The sequence below is a fragment of the Salvelinus alpinus genome, chromosome 16 (genome assembly GCF_045679555.1).
Source record: "Salvelinus alpinus chromosome 16, SLU_Salpinus.1, whole genome shotgun sequence".
In the NCBI taxonomy this organism is placed as follows: Eukaryota; Metazoa; Chordata; class Actinopteri; order Salmoniformes; family Salmonidae; genus Salvelinus; species Salvelinus alpinus.
In genome coordinates, this window is record NC_092101.1 from 40637074 (window position 1) to 40656265 (window position 19192).

Genomic DNA, 19192 nt, shown 5'->3' on the forward strand with positions numbered 1-19192 from the left:
GATAAGGCTGAGAGATGAGCCAACATGAGGCTGTCTGTTTTTTTCCAGTCTACCCTGTCACTGAGCTGTTTACAGGTTAGATCAGAAGAAGCGTGCCTTCTACTGCTATCACTAGGGACTACTGGAGTGGAAGCCTTTTTTTTATATTTTCCTTCTCTCTCTCCTTCCTCTCTCTCCCTCCTTACTCTTTCTCCCCCACCCACCCACCCTCTCTCTCTCTCTCTCTCTCTCTCTCTCTCTCTCTCTCTCTCTCTCTCTCTCTCTCTCTCTCTCTCTCTCTCTCTCTCTCTCTCTCTCTCTCTCTCTCTCTCTCTCTCTCTCTCTGTCCTTCCTCTCTCTCCCCCCTCTCTTTCTTTCTCTCTCTCTCTCTCTCTGAATTTATCCTAAGCCACTCTGGGATGAATTCAAGGGTGGGAATGAGAGTGTTCTTGGAACCTTGTGGCAATGTTGTTGGAATGTTGTTGGAATGTTGAAGGAATGTTGTTACTTACATCATTCGGAGACACCGTCAGCACACTCCTGCTCTTCCTCATCTTCCGTGGAGTATTCCTCACTTTGTTACACAGCAGCCAGCTTCACATACACACCTGGAACAACACAATACACACACACATACGTGTTACTGTTGTAGAGTCCAAAGAGGACTTAGTTTGTGTAGTTGTTTAGTATTCTATAAAATATAGATAGTAAAATAAAAACAAGAGTGGTTCCATTATTGATATATACAGTACCAGTCAAAAGTTTGGACAGACCTACTCATTCAAGGGTTTTTCTTTATTTTTGACTATTTTCTATACTGTAGAATAATAGTGAATACATCAAATCTATGAAATAACACAATGCAGTAACCAAAAGAGTGTTAAAGAAATCAAAATATATTTTCTATTTGAGATTCTTCAAAGTAGCCACCCTTTGCCTTGATGACAGCTTTGCACACTCTTGGCATTCTCTCAACCAGCTTCACCTGGAATGCTGGTCCAACAGTGAGAGGACAGTGAGAGGACAGTGAGAGGACAGTGAGAGGACAGTGAGAGGACAGTGTGAGGACAGTGAGAGGACAGTGAGAGGACAGTGTGAGGACAGTGAGAGGACAGTGCGAGGACAGTGAGAGGAAAGTGAGAGGAAAGTGAGAGGAAAGTGAGAGGAAAGTGAGAGGACAGTAAGAGGACAGTAAGAGGAAAATCCTAGGTCTTCACTCTCCCATCGCACTCAAATCAAATGTTATTTGTCGTGCTTCTTAAACAACAGGTGTAGACTAACTCTAGCCCTACGCCAGAGGATCTGTGTGAGGAAACAGGGCAAGGTCAGCAAAGCACATCAACAGTAAGAAACAGAGGAAAAAAGTGGTCAGATGAGGCAGATGCTAAGCTATCGGACTGTTTTGCTAGCACAGACTGGAATATGTTCCGGGATTCTTCCGATGACATTGAGGAGTACACCACATCAGTCACTGGATTCATCAATAAGTGCATTGATGACGTCATCCCCACAGTGACCGTACGTACATACCCCAACCAGAAGCCATGGATTACAGGCAGCATCCGCACTGAGCTAAAGGCTAGAGCTGCTTCTTTCAAGGAGTGGGACTCTAACCCAGAAGCTTATAAGAAATCCCGCTATGCCCTCCAACGAACCACCAAACAGGCAAAACGTCAATACAGGACTAAGATTGAACCGTACTACACTGGCTCTGACGCTGGTCGGATGTGGCAGGGCTTGCAAACTATTACAGACTACAAAGGCAAGCACAGCCATGAGCTGCCCAGTGACATGCCCAGTGGCCTACCAGACGAGCTAAATTACTTCTATGCTCACTTAGAGGCAAGTAACACTGAAACATGCATGAGAGCATCAGCTGTTCCGGACGACTGTGTGATCACGCACTGCGTAGCCAATGTTAGTAAGACCTTTCAACAGGTCAACATTCACAAGGTCGCAGGGCCAGATGGATTACCAGGACATATACTCCGACCAACTGACAAGTGTCTTCACTGACATTTTCAACCTCTCCCAGTCTGAGTCTGTAGTACCAACATGTTTAAAGCATACCACCATAGTCCCTGTGCCCAAGAATACTAATGTAACCTGCCTAAATGATTACCGACCCGTAGCACTCACGTCTGTAGCCATGAAGTGCTTTGAAAGGCTGGTCATGGCTCACATCAACACCATTATCCCAGAAGCCCTAGACCCACTTCAATTTGCATACCGCCCCAACAGATACACAGATGATACAATCTATATTGCAGTCCACACTGCCCTTTCCCAGGACTGTAGTGGAGCAGGTTGAGAGCTTCAAGTTTCTTGGTGTCTGCATCACCAACAAACTACCATAGTCCAAGCACACCAAGGCAGTCGTGAAGAGGGCACGACAAAACCTATTCCCCCTCAGGAGACTGAAAAGATTTGGCATGGGTCCTCAAACATCCGGCGCCGAAACGAGATGGCCGCCTCGCTTCGCGTTCCTTGGAAAATATGCAGTATTTTGTTTTTTTATGTGTTATTTCTTACATCGGTACCCCAGGTAATCTTAGGTTTCATTACATACAGTCGGGAGGAACTACTGAATATACGATTAACGTCAACTCATCATCGTTCCTACCAGGAATATGACTTTCCCGAAACGGATCCAGTGTTTTGCCTTCCACCCAATACAATGGATCTGATCCCAGCCGGCGACCCTGTGCGACGCCGTAAAAGGGGCAAACGAGGCGGTCTCCTGGCCAGGCTTCGGAGACGGGCACATCGCGCTCCACTCCCTAGCATACTACTCGCCAATGTCCAGTCTCTTGACAATAAGGTTGATGAAATCCGAGCACGGGTAGCATTCCAGAGAGACATCAGGGATTGCAACGTGCTCTGCTTCACGGAAACATGGCTAACTCAAGAGACGCTAACGGAGTCGGTGCAGCCAGCTGGTTTCTTCATGCATCGCGCCGACAGAAACAAACATCTTTCTGGTAAGAAGAGGGGCGGGGGGGTATGCCTTATGATTAACGAGACGTGGTGTGATCATCATAACAACACACAGGAACTCAAGTCATTCTGTTCACCTGATCTAGAACTCCTCACAATAAAATGTCGACCGCATTATCTACCAAGGGAATTCTCTTCAATCATAATCACAGCCGTATATATTCCCCCCCAAGCAGACACATCGATGGCCCTGAACGAACTTTATCTGACTCTTTGTAAACTGGAAACCACACACCCTGAGGCTGCATTCATCGTAGCTGGGGATTTTAACAAGGCTAATCTAAAAACAAAACTCCCTAAATTCTATCAGCATATCGATTGTGCTACCAGGGCTGGAAAAACCCTAGATCATTGTTATACTAATTTCCGCGACGCATATAAGGCCCTCCCCCGCCCCCCTTTCGGAAAAGCTGACCCCGACTCCATTTTGTTGATTCCAGCCTACAAACAGAAACTAAAACAACAAGCTCCCGCGCTCAGGTCTGTTCAACGCTGGTCCGACCAATCTGATTCCACGCTTCAAGACTGCTTCGATCACGCGGATTGGAATATGTTCCGCATTGCGTCCAACAACAATATTGACGAATATGCTGATTCGGTGAGCGAGTTCATTAGGAAGTGCATTGACGATGTCGTACCCACAGCAACGATTAAAACATTCCCAAACCAGAAACCGTGGATTGACGGCAGCATTCGCGTGAAACTGAAAGCGCGAACCACTGCTTTTAACCAGGGCAAGGTGACCGGAAGCATGACCGAATACAAACAGTGTAGCTATTCTCTCCGCAAGGCAATCAAACAGGCTAAGTCCCAGTACAGAGACAAAATCGAGTCGCAATTCAACAGCTCAGACACAAAAGGTATGTGGCAGGGTCTACAGTCAATCACGGATTACAAAAAGAAAACCATCCCCGTCGCGGACCAGGATGTCTTGCTCCCAGACAGGCTAAACAACTTTTTTGCCCGCTTTGAGGACAATACAGTGCCACTGACACGGCCCCCTACCAAAACCTGCGGGCTCTCCTTCACTGCAGCCGAGGTGAGTAAAACATTTAAACGTGTTAACCCTCGCAAGGCTGCAGGCCCAGACGGCATTCCCAGCCGCGTCCTCAGAGCATGCGCAGACCAGCTGGCTGGTGTGTTTACGGACATATTCAATCAATCCTTATCCCAGTCTGCTGTTCCCACATGCTTCAAGAGGGCCACCATTGTTCCTGTTCCCAAGAAAGCTAAGGTAACTGAGCTAAACGACTACCGCCCCGTAGCACTCACTTCCGTCATCATGAAGTGCTTTGAGAGACTAGTCAAGGACCATATCACCTCCACCCTACCGGACACCCTAGACCCACTCCAATTTGCTTACCGACCCAATAGGTCCACAGACGACGCAATCGCAACCACACTGCACACTGCCCTAACCCATCTGGACAAGAGGAATACCCATGTGAGAATGCTGTTCATCGATTACAGCTCAGCATTTAACACCATAGTACCCTCCAAACTCGTCATCAAGCTCGAGACCCTGGGTCTCGACCCCGCCCTGTGCAACTGGGTCCTGGACTTCCTGACGGGCCGCCCCCAGGTGGTGAGGGTAGGTAACAACATCTCCACCCCGCTGATCCTCAACACTGGGGCCCCACAAGGGTGCGTTCTGAGCCCTCTCCTGTACTCCCTGTTCACCCACGACTGCGTGGCCATGCACGCCTCCAACTCAATCATCAAGTTTGCGGATGACACTACAGTGGTAGGCTTGATTACCAACAACGACGAGACGGCCTACAGGGAGGAGGTGAGGGCCCTCGGAGTGTGGTGTCAGGAAAATAACCTCACACTCAACGTCAACAAAACAAAGGAGATGATTGTGGACTTCAGGAAACAGCAGAGGGAGCACCCCCCTATCCACATCGACGGGTCAGTAGTGGAGAAGGTGGAAAGTTTTAAGTTCCTCGGTGTACACATCACGGACAAACTGAATTGGTCCACCCACACAGACAGCGTCGTGAAGAAGGCGCAGCAGCGCCTCTTCAACCTCAGGAGGCTGAAGAAATTCGGCTTGTCACCAAAAGCACTCACAAACTTCTACAGATGCACAATCGAGAGCATCCTGTCGGGCTGTATCACCGCCTGGTACGGCAACTGCTCCGCCCACAACCGTAAGGCTCTCCAGAGAGTAGTGAGGTCTGCACAACGCATCACCGGGGGCAAACTACCTGCCCTCCAGGACACCTACACCACCCGATGTCACAGGAAGGCCATAAAGATCATCAAGGACAACAACCACCCAAGCCACTGCCTGTTCACCCCGCTATCATCCAGAAGGCGAGGTCAGTACAGGTGCATCAAAGCAGGGACCGAGAGACTGAAAAACAGCTTCTATCTCAAGGCCATCAGACTGTTAAACAGCCACCACTAACATTTAGCGGCCGCTGCCAACATACTGACTCAACTCCAGCCACTTTAAAAATGGGAATTGATGGAAATTATGTAAAAATGTACCACTAGCCACTTTAAACAATGCCACTTAATATAATGTTTACATACCCTACATTACCCATCTCATATGTATATACTGTACTCTATATCATCTACTGCATCTTGCCATCTTTATGTAATACATGTACCACTAGCCACTTTAAACTATGCCACTTTATGTTTACATACCCTACAGTACTCATCTCATATGTATATACCGTACTCTATACCATCTACTGCATCTTGCCTATGCCGTTCTGTACCACCACTCATTCATATATCTTTATGTACATATTCTTTATCCCTTTACACTTGTGTGTGTATAAGGTAGTAGTTGTGGAATTGTTAGGTTAGATTACTTGTTGGTTATTACTGCATTGTCGGAACTAGAAGCACAAGCATTTCGCTACACTCGCATTAACATCTGCTAACCATGTGTATGTGACTAATAAAATTTGATTTGATTTGATTTATTTGATTTGAGATCCTCAAAGAGTTCTACAGCTGCACCATCGAGAGCATCCTGACTGGTTGCATCACTGCCTGGTATGGCAACTGCTCGGCCTCCGACTGCAAGTCACTACAGGAGATAGTGTGTACGGCCCAGTACATCACTGGGGCTAAGCTTCCTGTCATCCAGGACCTCTATACCAGGCGGTGTCAGAGGAAGGCCCTAAAAATTGTCAAAGACTCCAACAACCCTTGTCATAGACTGTTCTCTCCGCTACCGCATGGCAAGCGGTATCAGAGCGCCAAGTCTAGGTCTAAAAGGCTTCTCAACAGCTTCTACCCCCAAGCCATAAGACTCCTGAACAGCTAATCAAATGGCTACTCAGACTACTGGTACCCCCTGTATATAGCCTCGCTATTGTTATTTTACTGCTGCTCTTTAATTATTTTTAACTATTCTATTTTATACTTAACACATATTTTTCTTAACTGCATTGTTGGTTAAGGGCTGGTAAGTAAGAATTTCACTGTTAGGTCTACACCTATTGTATTCGGCGCATGTGACAAATACAATTTGATTTGAAGAGTGAGTTATGCTAATGTTGGAAAAACCTGGTCAGTTTCAGTCAGGATCACAGTGCTGCGCAACTCGTGTCCTTACAGTTTCACTCAGTATGTGGTGTGGAGAAGCTCTGCTCTGTTCTCCTAAATGGCTCTCTGTTAGCTCTCATTTGTTCAGATCCTTTGTTTATACACTATCTTGTTCTGACTCCTGACTCAGTGATCATCATCCGGTCTGTCTGTGTACTGTAACACACACAACCTGTGTGTTTCAGAGAAGAGCTGTTCATGTTATCCATGTAGTTTAAGATGCATGTGTGTTTATGTGTGTTTGTGCGTGTGTGTTGTGTGTGTGTTTATGTGTGTGTGTGTGTGTGTGTGCGTGTTTATGTGTGCGTGTGTGTTTATGTGTGTGTTCTTGTTTATGTGTGTTTGTGTGTGTGCATGTGTTTATGTTTGTGTTTATGTGTGTGTGTGTGTGTGTGTGTGTGTGTGTGTGTGTGTGTGTGTGTGTGTGTGTGTGTGTGTGTGTGTGTGTGTGTGTGTGTTTATCTGTGCGTGTGTGTTTATGTGTGCGTGTGTGTTTATGTGTGTGTTTATGTGTGCGTGTGTGTTTATGTGTGTGTGTGTGTGCATGTGTTTATGTTTGTGTTTATGTGTGCATGTGTGTTTATGTGTGTGTTTATGTGTGCGTGTAACCGTATCATTTAAACATATATATGTTTTATTTAACCTTTATTTAACTAGGCAAGTCATTTAAGAACAAATTCTTATTTACAATGACGGCCTACACCGGGCAAACCCGGACGACGCTGGGCCAATTTACAAGACTGGCCTAGATTACTGTTAGGTGTTATTATATGTATGTAACTCACACAGACACAGACACAAACACCTACACCCACACACACACACACACACACACACACACACACACACACACACACACACACACACACACACACACACACACACACACACACACACACACACACACACACACACACACACACACACACACACACACACACACACACACACACACACCACTGTTGCATGATCCTTGGTTCAAATCATAATAATAATGGGTGGTGGCCAGGCCAGGCTGCAGTGGGAGTGGTAACTGGAGGTCAGAGCTTCATTAAATCATAGGGTGGGTAGAGGGCTGGACGCTTAAATCAATTTCAGCTCTCTGGTATGGGACAGGGGGGTTAGCTAAATCACCTGTGATGATGGAGACATCGAGGAGGCATTGGGAAACAGATGACAACATTGAGTGTTGAATGTTCATTTTTGAGTTCATCCTGATGTCAATTGTTTTTCTAGCTTTACAAAGCACATACCGGCACATTTTGTTTTACATTTTACACTTTAGTCATTTAGCAGACACTCTTATCCAGAGCAACTTACATGAGCAATTAGGGTTAAATGCCTTGCTCAAGGGCAAATTGACAGATGTTCACCTAGTCAGCTCAGAGATTTGAATCAGCAACCTTTCGGTTACTGGACCAACCTCTTAACTGCTAGGCTACCTGTCTCTTAACTGCTAGGCTACCTGTCTCTTAACTGCTAGGCTACCTACATCAACTGAGATTGTTTTCAGGAACTGCAATATTGTGTTTATATATCAGAGTATTGCTCTTCATGGAAGAGCTGCTGTAGGGCCTGGGTGGGTACATTGTTGCATCATCATTCTCATGCCTTCTCTTATGCAGCTGAAATATAGAGAGCTTTCATCGTGTAAATAACATTTGAAGTCATCCTCCCTCAACCAAGAGGGAAATATATTTTTCACCTCCCAAATTTCTAACACCAATATGCATGTTGTTTCTGGTTACCTTATGTACAGGTGCGTATAGTGTTTCTCTCCAATCATCCTGCCTCCCGAGTGGCGCAGAGGTCTAAGGTACTGCATCGCGGCTTTATATCAACCGGCTTTGATCGCGAGAGCCCATAGTGAAAGCTTTCTTCCTTAAGGTAACGAGGCCTAGAACATTCCAATCCACAAATAGCATACATCCCCATCAGTCAGTAAAAGCCTATGGGTGCTAATGGAGCCCAAGGATGTACAATGAATACATACGGATATTGACATTAGCCAAGGCTAATGGGGGACAAGACGCTAGCAGAAGTTTGCCCAAGAGCCAATCATTGATCAAGAGCGCTGGAGGGGAGTTGTTTGATTGGATGAATAGGACTGTGGGAGAGGCACAGCAGCCAACCTCTCACATACTTAATGTCATGATTGGGTATGTGACATTATTTCCAGTCCAACATTGCTATTAGAAAAATCATAGCAGTACAGCATTAGCCTGCCTTGTACTGTACATTAAGGGGGCCTGTGTGCTAGTATCCTGTCTAGTGATAACACCTCCTATCCCATACCTTACAGTATATCTCAACACATTTAGCATAGCTGGCTAATGAAAGCAGCAGTAATGGCCTTGCACAGTTTAATTTCTCACATGCTAATGATGCTAATCATTCAAAGCTATAGAGGGACAGCTCCCATGGTTGTGTGTGTGTGTGTGTGTGTGTGTGTGTGTGTGTGTGTGTGTGTGTGTGTGTGTGTGTGTGTGTGTGTGTGTGTGTGTGTGTGTGTGTGTGTGTGTGTGTGTGTGTGTGTGTGTGTGTGTGTGTGTGTGTGTGTGTGTGTGTGTGTGAGGGAGAGAGAGAGAGAGAGAAAGGGAGAAAAGAAAGTGAGAAAAGAGAAAGAAACAATTAGGAGAGCGATAGAGACAAATGGAGGGGAAATGTGAGTGAGAGTGTAAGGGAGAAAGAGGATATAGTGAGTAAGGAGAAAGAGACTATTAGGAGAGATAAGGAGTGGGAAGAGAGAGGGGGAAGACAGAAAGTCAGTGATGGAGAGAGAGCAAGACAGAGAGGATAGAGAGAAAATGTGAAAGAATAAAAAGAGTTAAGAGAGAGAAAGAGGGGGTCAGTGATGGAGAGAGAGAGAGAGAAAGAGGGGGTCAGTGATGGAGAGAGAGAGAGCGGGAGCGGGAGTGAGAGTGAGAGAGAGATCGGGAGATGTAGTCAGTTAAAAGGTTAGATAAAGGACAGCCCATGTCCCTAAAACAGATGGCTGCAGTCTGTTAAAAACATTCATCAGGCTTGTGCTAAAACCACAGGGCATATACTGAAAATATAGACTCCATTTATAAACAAGGAATTAGCATACGGTCTACAGAACACTGTCTCCCTAAGCACACTACAGCATGTGGGCAAAGTCAAACCGATTTGGAGAAGCACTTATGAAAATATGAATTTGCCTGTTTTAAAAGCCTTAGAGCTATTTCACTCACCCTCTTGACACAGATAGCTATGGTAGTGATGCTTTACAGTCTGAAATACACTCCTGACTAGAACCAGACACCGGTTGTTATAGACTGCTAGAGGAAGCAGCCAGACAGACAGTTGTGAGCAGGAACAGGTTATCACTCACCCGTTTGGCACTGATAGCTATGGTAAGTGGTCGACTAAAACGTTCCTGACTAAATCCAGATACCAGTTGCATTGAGGAAGCTGACAGACAGTTGTGATCAGGAACAGCTCATGGGGATGTTTTGATTGGATGAAGGACCTGTTTCCTCTTTACTGTCTGTTAGAGATCAGAGCTTAACCACTTCCTCTTACTCCTCAGCTTACAGATATAGGATCTCAATTTGACCTATATTGTCACAGCAAAAGAATCCTGCAGGAACAGGATTTGAACATTTAGTCCATAATGTTGCTTGATCAGTGGTTAGGCTGTTAGCTGGCCAAAAGTAGGATACATGAAAATTGCTATACTGTTAATATAATCGTGTGTTAGTGTGGGTTTTCAGTGAATTTATGTTAATCATGAAGCTGCGGTGCAGGAAAATTCTCATCAACAGAAGAGTGATCAAATTAAGATCCTACATCTGTACACTCTCCTCTTCATTCTGACTGACAGCTGTTACACTTGCTGGACGCCATAGGAGTCTACTGCCATGTATACAGTCTTGTCTCAAGGCAAATGTTTGACATGAGAGCTTTGTGTTTTTATTCAGGACCAGGGTGTTCAGGACTACCACTGTGCTCTGTCATATGGCCTGTCGTTTACTGAATACTTCACCATTACATGTTTTACTAAATACTTTTCATAAATAACGAGCAAAAAGTAATGCGCCTTCATTAAACTCTCTCTTCAATCCATATGGCTCTCATGTTTTCTACGAACAGGAAAACCCTTATCTAGGTCTTTAGCTACACATTAAGAGGATCATTTTCAGTGACAAGCACACAATCATTATCGGATTATGATTGGCTGCATGGGAATTATGTGTTTCATGTAGATTAGTGAATTAAACGGGGCTGTCCTGGCCCTTGTACGACGTAGGCTGTGGTGTTCAAACAACTGGCTCTTCAGGGAACAGGAACAGCAACAATGATGGTGTATGACTTTAGGTACCAGGCTCTCTGTGTGTGTGTTTGTGTGTGTGTGTGTGTGTGTGTGTGTGTGTGTGTGTGTGTGTGTGTGTGTGTGTGTGTGTGTGTGTGTGTGTGTGTGTGTGTGTGTGTGTGTGTGTGTGTGTGTGTGTGTGTGTGTGTGTGTGTGTGTGTGTGTGTGTGTGTGTGTGTGTGCCAAACTGGACATCTGAGGAAGGCTAATTGGCATTAATTCTCTTTCGTTACCACCCCATTCAACCATAAACAGGTGTTTAGACAGGCAGGACCACATGCGTAAATAGGGGAGAGTAGGGTTAGTTTAGCTTTTTAATTCAGCATCACTCTGTCAAGGGAAATATAGTAACAAAGATATCTACATATATTTCAGGGTGTGTAACATGTGTAACATTACAGTTTAGAAAACTGTTTAGAAAACTCCCAAAAAAGTGATCTCTTGGCACAACTTTCTCCGGGTATGGGGTAAGTTGAACTGCGGGACAGGGTAAGTTAAGCCGCCCCAAAAATGTCTGTACTGAATTAAATATTACCAGTACCTTTTTAAAACCAATCACAATCGTTTTTTTGTCTTTTAATAATTTAAAGCATCTTTTAACACAGGCTTAACACCTAACACACACTTTGTACCTTTAATTTTACACTTCTAACACAAGCCCTGTTGTTACCTCATATCCCAGTGATAATGCCTTGTATTACGCCTGGGAAGAAAACACTTCAATTTGCTGAACCATTGACTCAACTTGCCCCAAGGAAAACATTTTGACTACATTAGCCCACACAGCTACAAGGAGGCACTTTCATGCTAGGTTTAGGACCTCATTTAGAAGCTTATAGGGACCCCAAATTATTATAGAACAATCTTTAAATGATCTACTTTGGTTTAGATACAAGCATCATTTAACTTCATGAAAATCAGTTTTTTAGTTTTTTTTTTTTTTGGGGGGGTCTGGGGCCTGTCAGCCTGTGAACATGGCCAGACTGCTATCTGAAGGCCAGGTACTGTCAGCCTGTGAACATGGCCAGACTGCTATCTGAAGGCCAGCCACTGTCAGCCTGTGAACATGGCCAGACTGCTATCTGAAGACCAGCTACTGTCAGCCTGTGAACATGGCCAGACTGCTATCTGAAGACCAGCTACTGTCAGCCTGTGAACATGGCCAGACTGCTATCTGAAGACCAGCTACTGTCAGCCTGTGAACATGCCCAGACTGCTATCTGAAGGCCATGTACTGTCAGCCTGTGAACATGGCCAGACTGCTATCTGAAGACCAGCTACTGTCAGCCTGTGAACATGGCCAGACTGCTATCTGAAGACCAGCTACTGTCAGCCTGTGAACATGGCCAGACTGCTATCTGAAGACCAGCTACTGTCAGCCTGTGAACATGGCCAGACTGCTATCTGAAGGCCAGCTACTGTCAGCCTGTGAACATGGCCAGACTGCTACATTATCTGAAGGCCAGGTACTGTCAGCCTGTAAACATGGCCAGACTGCTACAGTATCTGAAGGCCAGGTACTGTCAGCCTGTAAACATGGCCAGACTGCTACAGTATCTGAAGGCCAGGTACTGTCAGCCTGTAAACATGGCCAGACTGCTATCTGAAGGCCAGGTACTGTCAGCCTGTGAACATGGCCAGACTGCTATCTGAAGGCCAGCTACTGTCAGCCTGTGAACATAACCAGACTGCTATCTGAAGGCCAGGTACTGTCAGCCTGTGAACATGGCCAGACTGCTATCTGAAGGCCAGGTACTGTCAGCCTGTAAACATGGCCAGACTGCTACAGTATCTGAAGGCCAGGTACTGTCAGCCTGTGAACATGGCCAGACTGCTATCTGAAGGCCAGGTACTGTCAGCCTGTAAACATGGCCAGACTGCTACAGTATCTGAAGGCCAGGTACTGTCAGCCTGTGAACATGGCCAGACTGCTATCTGAAGGCCAGGTACTGTCAGCCTGTGAACATGGTCAGACTGCTATCTGAAGGCCAGCTACTGTCAGCCTGTGAACATAACCAGACTGCTATCTGAAGGCCAGGTACTGTCAGCCTGTGAACATGGCCAGACTGCTATCTGAAGACCAGCTACTGTCAGCCTGTGAACATGCCCAGACTGCTATCTGAAGGCCATGTACTGTCAGCCTGTGAACATGGCCAGACTGCTATCTGAAGACCAGCTACTGTCAGCCTGTGAACATGGCCAGACTGCTATCTGAAGACCAGCTACTGTCAGCCTGTGAACATGGCCAGACTGCTATCTGAAGACCAGCTACTGTCAGCCTGTGAACATGCCCAGACTGCTATCTGAAGGCCATGTACTGTCAGCCTGTGAACATGGCCAGACTGCTACATTATCTGAAGGCCAGGTACTGTCAGCCTGTAAACATGGCCAGACTGCTACAGTATCTGAAGGCCAGGTACTGTCAGCCTGTAAACATGGCCAGACTGCTACAGTATCTGAAGGCCAGGTACTGTCAGCCTGTAAACATGGCCAGACTGCTATCTGAAGGCCAGGTACTGTCAGCCTGTGAACATGGCCAGACTGCTATCTGAAGGCCAGCTACTGTCAGCCTGTGAACATAACCAGACTGCTATCTGAAGGCCAGGTACTGTCAGCCTGTGAACATGGCCAGACTGCTATCTGAAGGCCAGGTACTGTCAGCCTGTAAACATGGCCAGACTGCTACAGTATCTGAAGGCCAGGTACTGTCAGCCTGTGAACATGGCCAGACTGCTATCTGAAGGCCAGGTACTGTCAGCCTGTGAACATGGCCAGACTGCTATCTGAAGGCCAGGTACTGTCAGCCTGTGAACATGGCCAGACTGCTATCTGAAGGCCAGGTACTGTCAGCCTGTGAACATGACCCAGACTTCCCAATATCACCACAGTGTGCACTGATACCGGAGGCTGTTCAGGCGTGATGAGGAGCAGCTTGTCAGAAAAGGCCTGGTCCATGTAGCAGCCCACCTCACAACAACAATATCTGGCTTCTTCAGCATACAAGAAAACACATTCTCATCAACATCAAACCAGGCTCCTCTGACAAACACACACACAAACAAATACTTTTTCAACCCAGCTGTTAGCAGTTGATGTTATTCTTCAATAACACAAACTCCAAAGCAAATCAAGGGGAGAAAAATAGGTTAATTTGAGGACAAATCAAGATGTTATGCTGGGAGGTAGATGTTCAAAGGAACATGATGCCATTTATAACCCCCCAACCTAGCCTGGGGTTGACCAATCAGAAGTCCTTGCAGTACAACTGGCCAATGGACAAATAACAAGTATCCTGCTCCAGACTCAATGTACAGAACGTAGCACTGAGTTCAGGAGTGACATTCCACAGATTCTAAACAGATGTTGAACTGAAACCCAACTCCTATTTACAATTCCCTATTGACCATTAGTACTCTCGTTTTTAGTCCTCTCATCCTCTGCGTTGTGTATTTATTTTCAAAATATTCTTATACGGCCAAGTCTGTAATCACCTTTCAATCCAGAAATCTTTCATCAACATCAAATTCAAATGAGTCCCTTGTACCCAGAAACAGGGTCACATACAGCGAAGAGCAGGGCATCTATTATCATCTAATATTACACATTTATCAGATGGAAACATCTGGAACATTATGTCCCTAGTGTGGTGCATCTGCCTGGAAGAAATAATATCCTGGCCTTAATTCATTTAACGAGGGGATCCTAATAATATCAGACACAAAGACTGTGTTGTGGCCTGGTTCCGTGTAGTCTGACGTCATGACTGACTGACCAGCCGTGCCCTGGCAGTGCCCTGTACCCATGACTGACTGACCAGCCGTGCCCTGGCAGTGTCCTGTACCCATGACTGACTGACCAGCCGTGCCCTGGCAGTGCCCTGTACCCATGACTGACTGACCAGCCGTGCCCTGGCAGTGCCCTGTACCCATGACTGACTGACCAGCCGTGCCCTGGCAGTGCCCTGTACCCATGACTGACTGACCAGCCGTGCCCTGGCAGTGTCCTGTACCCATGACTGACTGACCAGCCGTGCCCTGGCAGTGCCCTGTACCCATGACTGACTGACCAGCCGTGCCCTGGCAGTGCCCTGTACCCATGACTGACTGACCAGCCGTGCCCTGGCAGTGCCCTGTACCCATGACTGACTGACCAGCCGTGCCCTGGCAGTGCCCTGTACCCATGACTGACTGACCAGCCGTGCCCTGGCAGTGCTCTGTACCCATGACTGACTGACCAGCCGTGCCCTGGCAGTGCCCTGTACCCATGACTGACTGACCAGCCGTGCCCTGGCAGTGCTCTGTACCCATGACTGACTGACCAGCCGTTCCCTGGCAGTGCCCTGTACCCATGACTGACTGACCAGCCGTGCCCTGGCAGTGCTCTGTACCCATGACTGACTGACCAGCCGTGCCCTGGCAGTGCCCTGTACCCATGACTGACTGACCAGCCGTGCCCTGGCAGTGCTCTGTACCCATGACTGACTGACCAGCCGTGCCCTGGCAGTGCCCTGTACCCATGACTGACTGACCAGCCGTGCCCTGGCAGTGCCCTGTACCCATGACTGACTGACCAGCCGTGCCCTGGCAGTGCCCTGTACCCATGACTGACTGACCAGCCGTGCCCTGGCAGTGCCCTGTACCCATGACTGACTGACCAGCCGTGCCCTGGCAGTGCTCTGTACCCATGACTGACTGACCAGCCGTGCCCTGGCAGTGCCCTGTACCCTGCAACTAATGCGCTTACTGACTATCACAAGACATCCACACCTGGGTCAAAAGTGTTACACACATGGTCACTGTTTCTCAATGGGAACCCCATTCAAATGGAATAATGCTAAGCCCTTGCTCTCTTTTCTAAGACTGCCCCATCCTGATGATATTAGACTGTTTCAGACGGTTAGGCTGCTTCGGAAACAGGAAATACAAACCTCAATCTAGTCAGAGTGGTGGTACAATTTCACAGGATGTTTTATCATCGTTGTTAGTCATGCTTACCTCACAGTGGAACTATTCACACACAACCACACAACCTATAATAATAATAATAAACATGACGACATTTGTTTCTGAGAGGAGCTAAAGATAGATCAGCAAATTCCAGTAGCGCAGAGAAAGATAATAGAATCATGTTGAGTTGGTACACTACAACTCAATCAAATCAAGTATAGTCTAAAGCATTTTCAACAGTCAATGCTAAGGCAACCAAAGCATAAAGGCAGTGGGGCAAATACACCAGTGGTGATGGCTATGGACAGAGCTTAGCAGTAGAAACACATCAATGCATAATATTGAATAACATCAATATTTCTGTCAGAGTAGGACTGATTGGATCCTCTCCTGATCTGGTACGGATCCAGAGGGTGCCTTGCTTCAGCTATGTTATTGGACAAACATGTATTGTACACACACACACACACACACACACACACACACACACACACACACACACACACACACACACACACACACACACACACACACACACACACACACACACACACACACACACACACACACACAGGGAGAGAGTAAGTGAGGGTGAGCGAGAGAGGCAGAGAGAGAGAGCGAGAGGAAGAGAGAGGAAGGGAGAGAGACAGAGAGAGAGAGAGGAAGGGAGAGAGAGAGAGAGAGAGAGAGAGAGAGAGAGAGAGAGAGAGAGAGAGAGAGAGAGAGAGAGAGAGAGAGAGAGAGAGAGAGAGAGAGAGAGAGAGAGAGAGAGAGAGAGAGAGAGAGAGAGAGAGAGAGAGAGAGGAAGAGAGAGGAAGGGAGAGAGACAGAGAGAGAGAGAGGAAGGGAGAGAGAGAGAGAGAGAGAGAGAGAGAGAGAGAGAGAGAGAGAGAGAGAGAGAGAGAGAGAGAGAGAGAGAGAGAGAGAGAGAGAGAGAGAGAGAGAGAGAGAGAGAGAGAGAGAGAGAGAGAGAGAGAGGGAGAGAGAGAGAGAGAGAACCTCTAAAATCTGCAAACAAAGAACCTGGGTCAAGGGCTTTAGCTTAATACACAAAGATAAATTATTTTAGTTTGAAGAGCTTATACATTATTACTTCCTTATACATGTGATTATAATACATGAATACCATAAATCCATGCTATCTGTGGAGCTGAATGTATCATTTTTGTATTTATTTTTGTATTTAACCTTTATTTAACCAGGTAGGCTAGTTGAGAACAAGTTCTCATTTGCAACTGCGACCTGGCCAAGATAAAGCAAAGCAGTGTGACACAGACAACAACACAGAGTTACACATGGAGTAAACAATAAACAAGCCAATAACACAATAAACAAGTCAATGACACAGTAGAAAAAAGAAAGTCTATATACAGTGTGTGCAAAAGGCATGAGGAGGTAGGCAATAAATAGGCCATAGGAGCGAATAATTACAATTTAGCAGATTAACACTGGAGTGATAAATGAGCAGATGATGATGTGCAAGTAGAGATACTGGTGTGCAAAAGAGCAGAAAAGTAAATGAAATAAAAACAGTATGGGGATGAGGTAGGTAGATTGGACATATTTACAGATGGACTATGTACAGCTTCAGCGATCGGTTAGCTTATACCTTATTAATAAGGTTTATGCCTGGAGGACACAGCCTAATAAATATGGCTGCTTGTTAATATGAAAAACGCTTAACTGAATAACAATCACTAGCTACGATTCATTGACCTTTGGGATAAAAATCTGAAAGTACAGCTCGTTACCATAGTATTTTTCAGTATATACAAATACCAGCTCGATTTGGAATGCAGCATATAGTAAAGAATCACCATAAAACTATAAAGCCAGTGGTTGAGTCTCAGGACGCCCAGAAGGCTGTCTATTGGGAATGGTCATGACAGACTGGTAGAGATTATAGATCAGAGATAATTAGATGTAATTCTGTCCACACTGTACTGTAAGTCCACACCACCCATGGCTACAGTACAGCTCATGTAGAGGTTAGGCCAAAGAGGGCAAACTAAAGGAACTGTAACGAACGTCGTCGGGAGAAGGAGAAGAGGACCAAGGTGCAGCATGGTAAGTGTTCATTTTACTTTTAATCAATCAACTGAACACTGAACAAAACAACAAAAACGACAAACGAACAGTTCTGTAAGGTGACGACACACAAAACAGAAAACAACTACCCACAAACACAGGTGGGAACAGGCTACCTAAGTATGGTTCTCAATCAGTGACAACGATATACAGCTGCCTCTGATTGGGAACCATACCAGGCCAAACACATAGAAATACAACACAAGGCCAACATATAACACCAGACATAGAATGCCCACCCAAACTCACACCCTGACCAACCAAAATAGAGACATAAAAAGGATCTCTAAGGTCAGGGCGTGACAGGAACTAAGGAGCCATTGTTTTCAGAGCTGGCTCTCGTGTTTTCTATACAAACATAGTGAACGTCACAACTGTAATCCCAATCTACCTAATCTATGAAGGGATCTGTTAGAATACGTCATCTGACTGTCATCATCAACTGTCATTAACTGTCATTATCATGGAGCATCAACAGTAACTCCAACAGAAAAATATTCTACTAGAAAAGAAGAAGCCAGTGAGATATCCACAAAGGAACACAGGTACAGTACAATATTTCATCATGCTTTTATATTTACTGGTTTGCAGCAGCAGCCTTCAAAACATGTTCAATAACACAGAGTGGTATGAAATTGGACAGCAATCATTTTCACCATAGAAATCCTCTGTCCTGTAGCTAGTGGAAAATCGGAATTAGAGGTGGGGCGTATGAAAGGCTTAACATACGCAGATTGATCACAACAAATTATAGCAATAGCAAAAATAAATGCATTTAAATGTTCTTCTTTCAGGAATAAAAACTGGTTTAATTTATTTCTAAAACATAATTTCATGCTATGAATGAATCCAACTTCCAGATCCATACATGACTCATCTACTTTAAACCACACAAATGTTCTGTCACATAAAGTTGAAGTCAGAAGTTTACATACACCTTAGCCAAATACATTTAAACTCAGTTTTTCACAATCCCTGACATTTAATCCTAGTAAAAATGCCCTGTCTTCAGTCAGTTTGGATCACCACTTTACTTTAAGAATGTGAAATGTCAGAATAATAGTAGAGAGAATGATTTATTTCAGCTTTTATTTCTTTCATCACATTCTCAGTGGGTCAGAAGTTTACATACACTCAATTAGTATTTGGTAGCATTGCCTGTTAAATTGTTTAACTTGGGTCAAACGTTGCGGGTAGCCTTCCACAAGCTTCCCACAATAAGTTGGGTGAATTTTGGCCCATTCCTCCTGACAGCTGGTGTAACTAAGTCAGG

At 45.6% G+C, this 19192-nt stretch overlaps 1 protein-coding gene across 1 annotated transcript in view; it reads right to left on the bottom strand.

The window, feature by feature from the left end:
• The window catches only part of pde4ba (phosphodiesterase 4B, cAMP-specific a), a 318589-nt gene that overhangs the window by 262929 nt on the left and 36468 nt on the right, over nt 1-19192 (bottom strand). Inside the window, exon 2 of the mRNA XM_071346219.1 lies at nt 492-587. Within this exon, the coding sequence (XP_071202320.1) occupies nt 492-533 (42 nt within the window). The 5' untranslated portion in view covers nt 534-587. The remainder of the gene's footprint in view (nt 1-491; nt 588-19192) is intronic.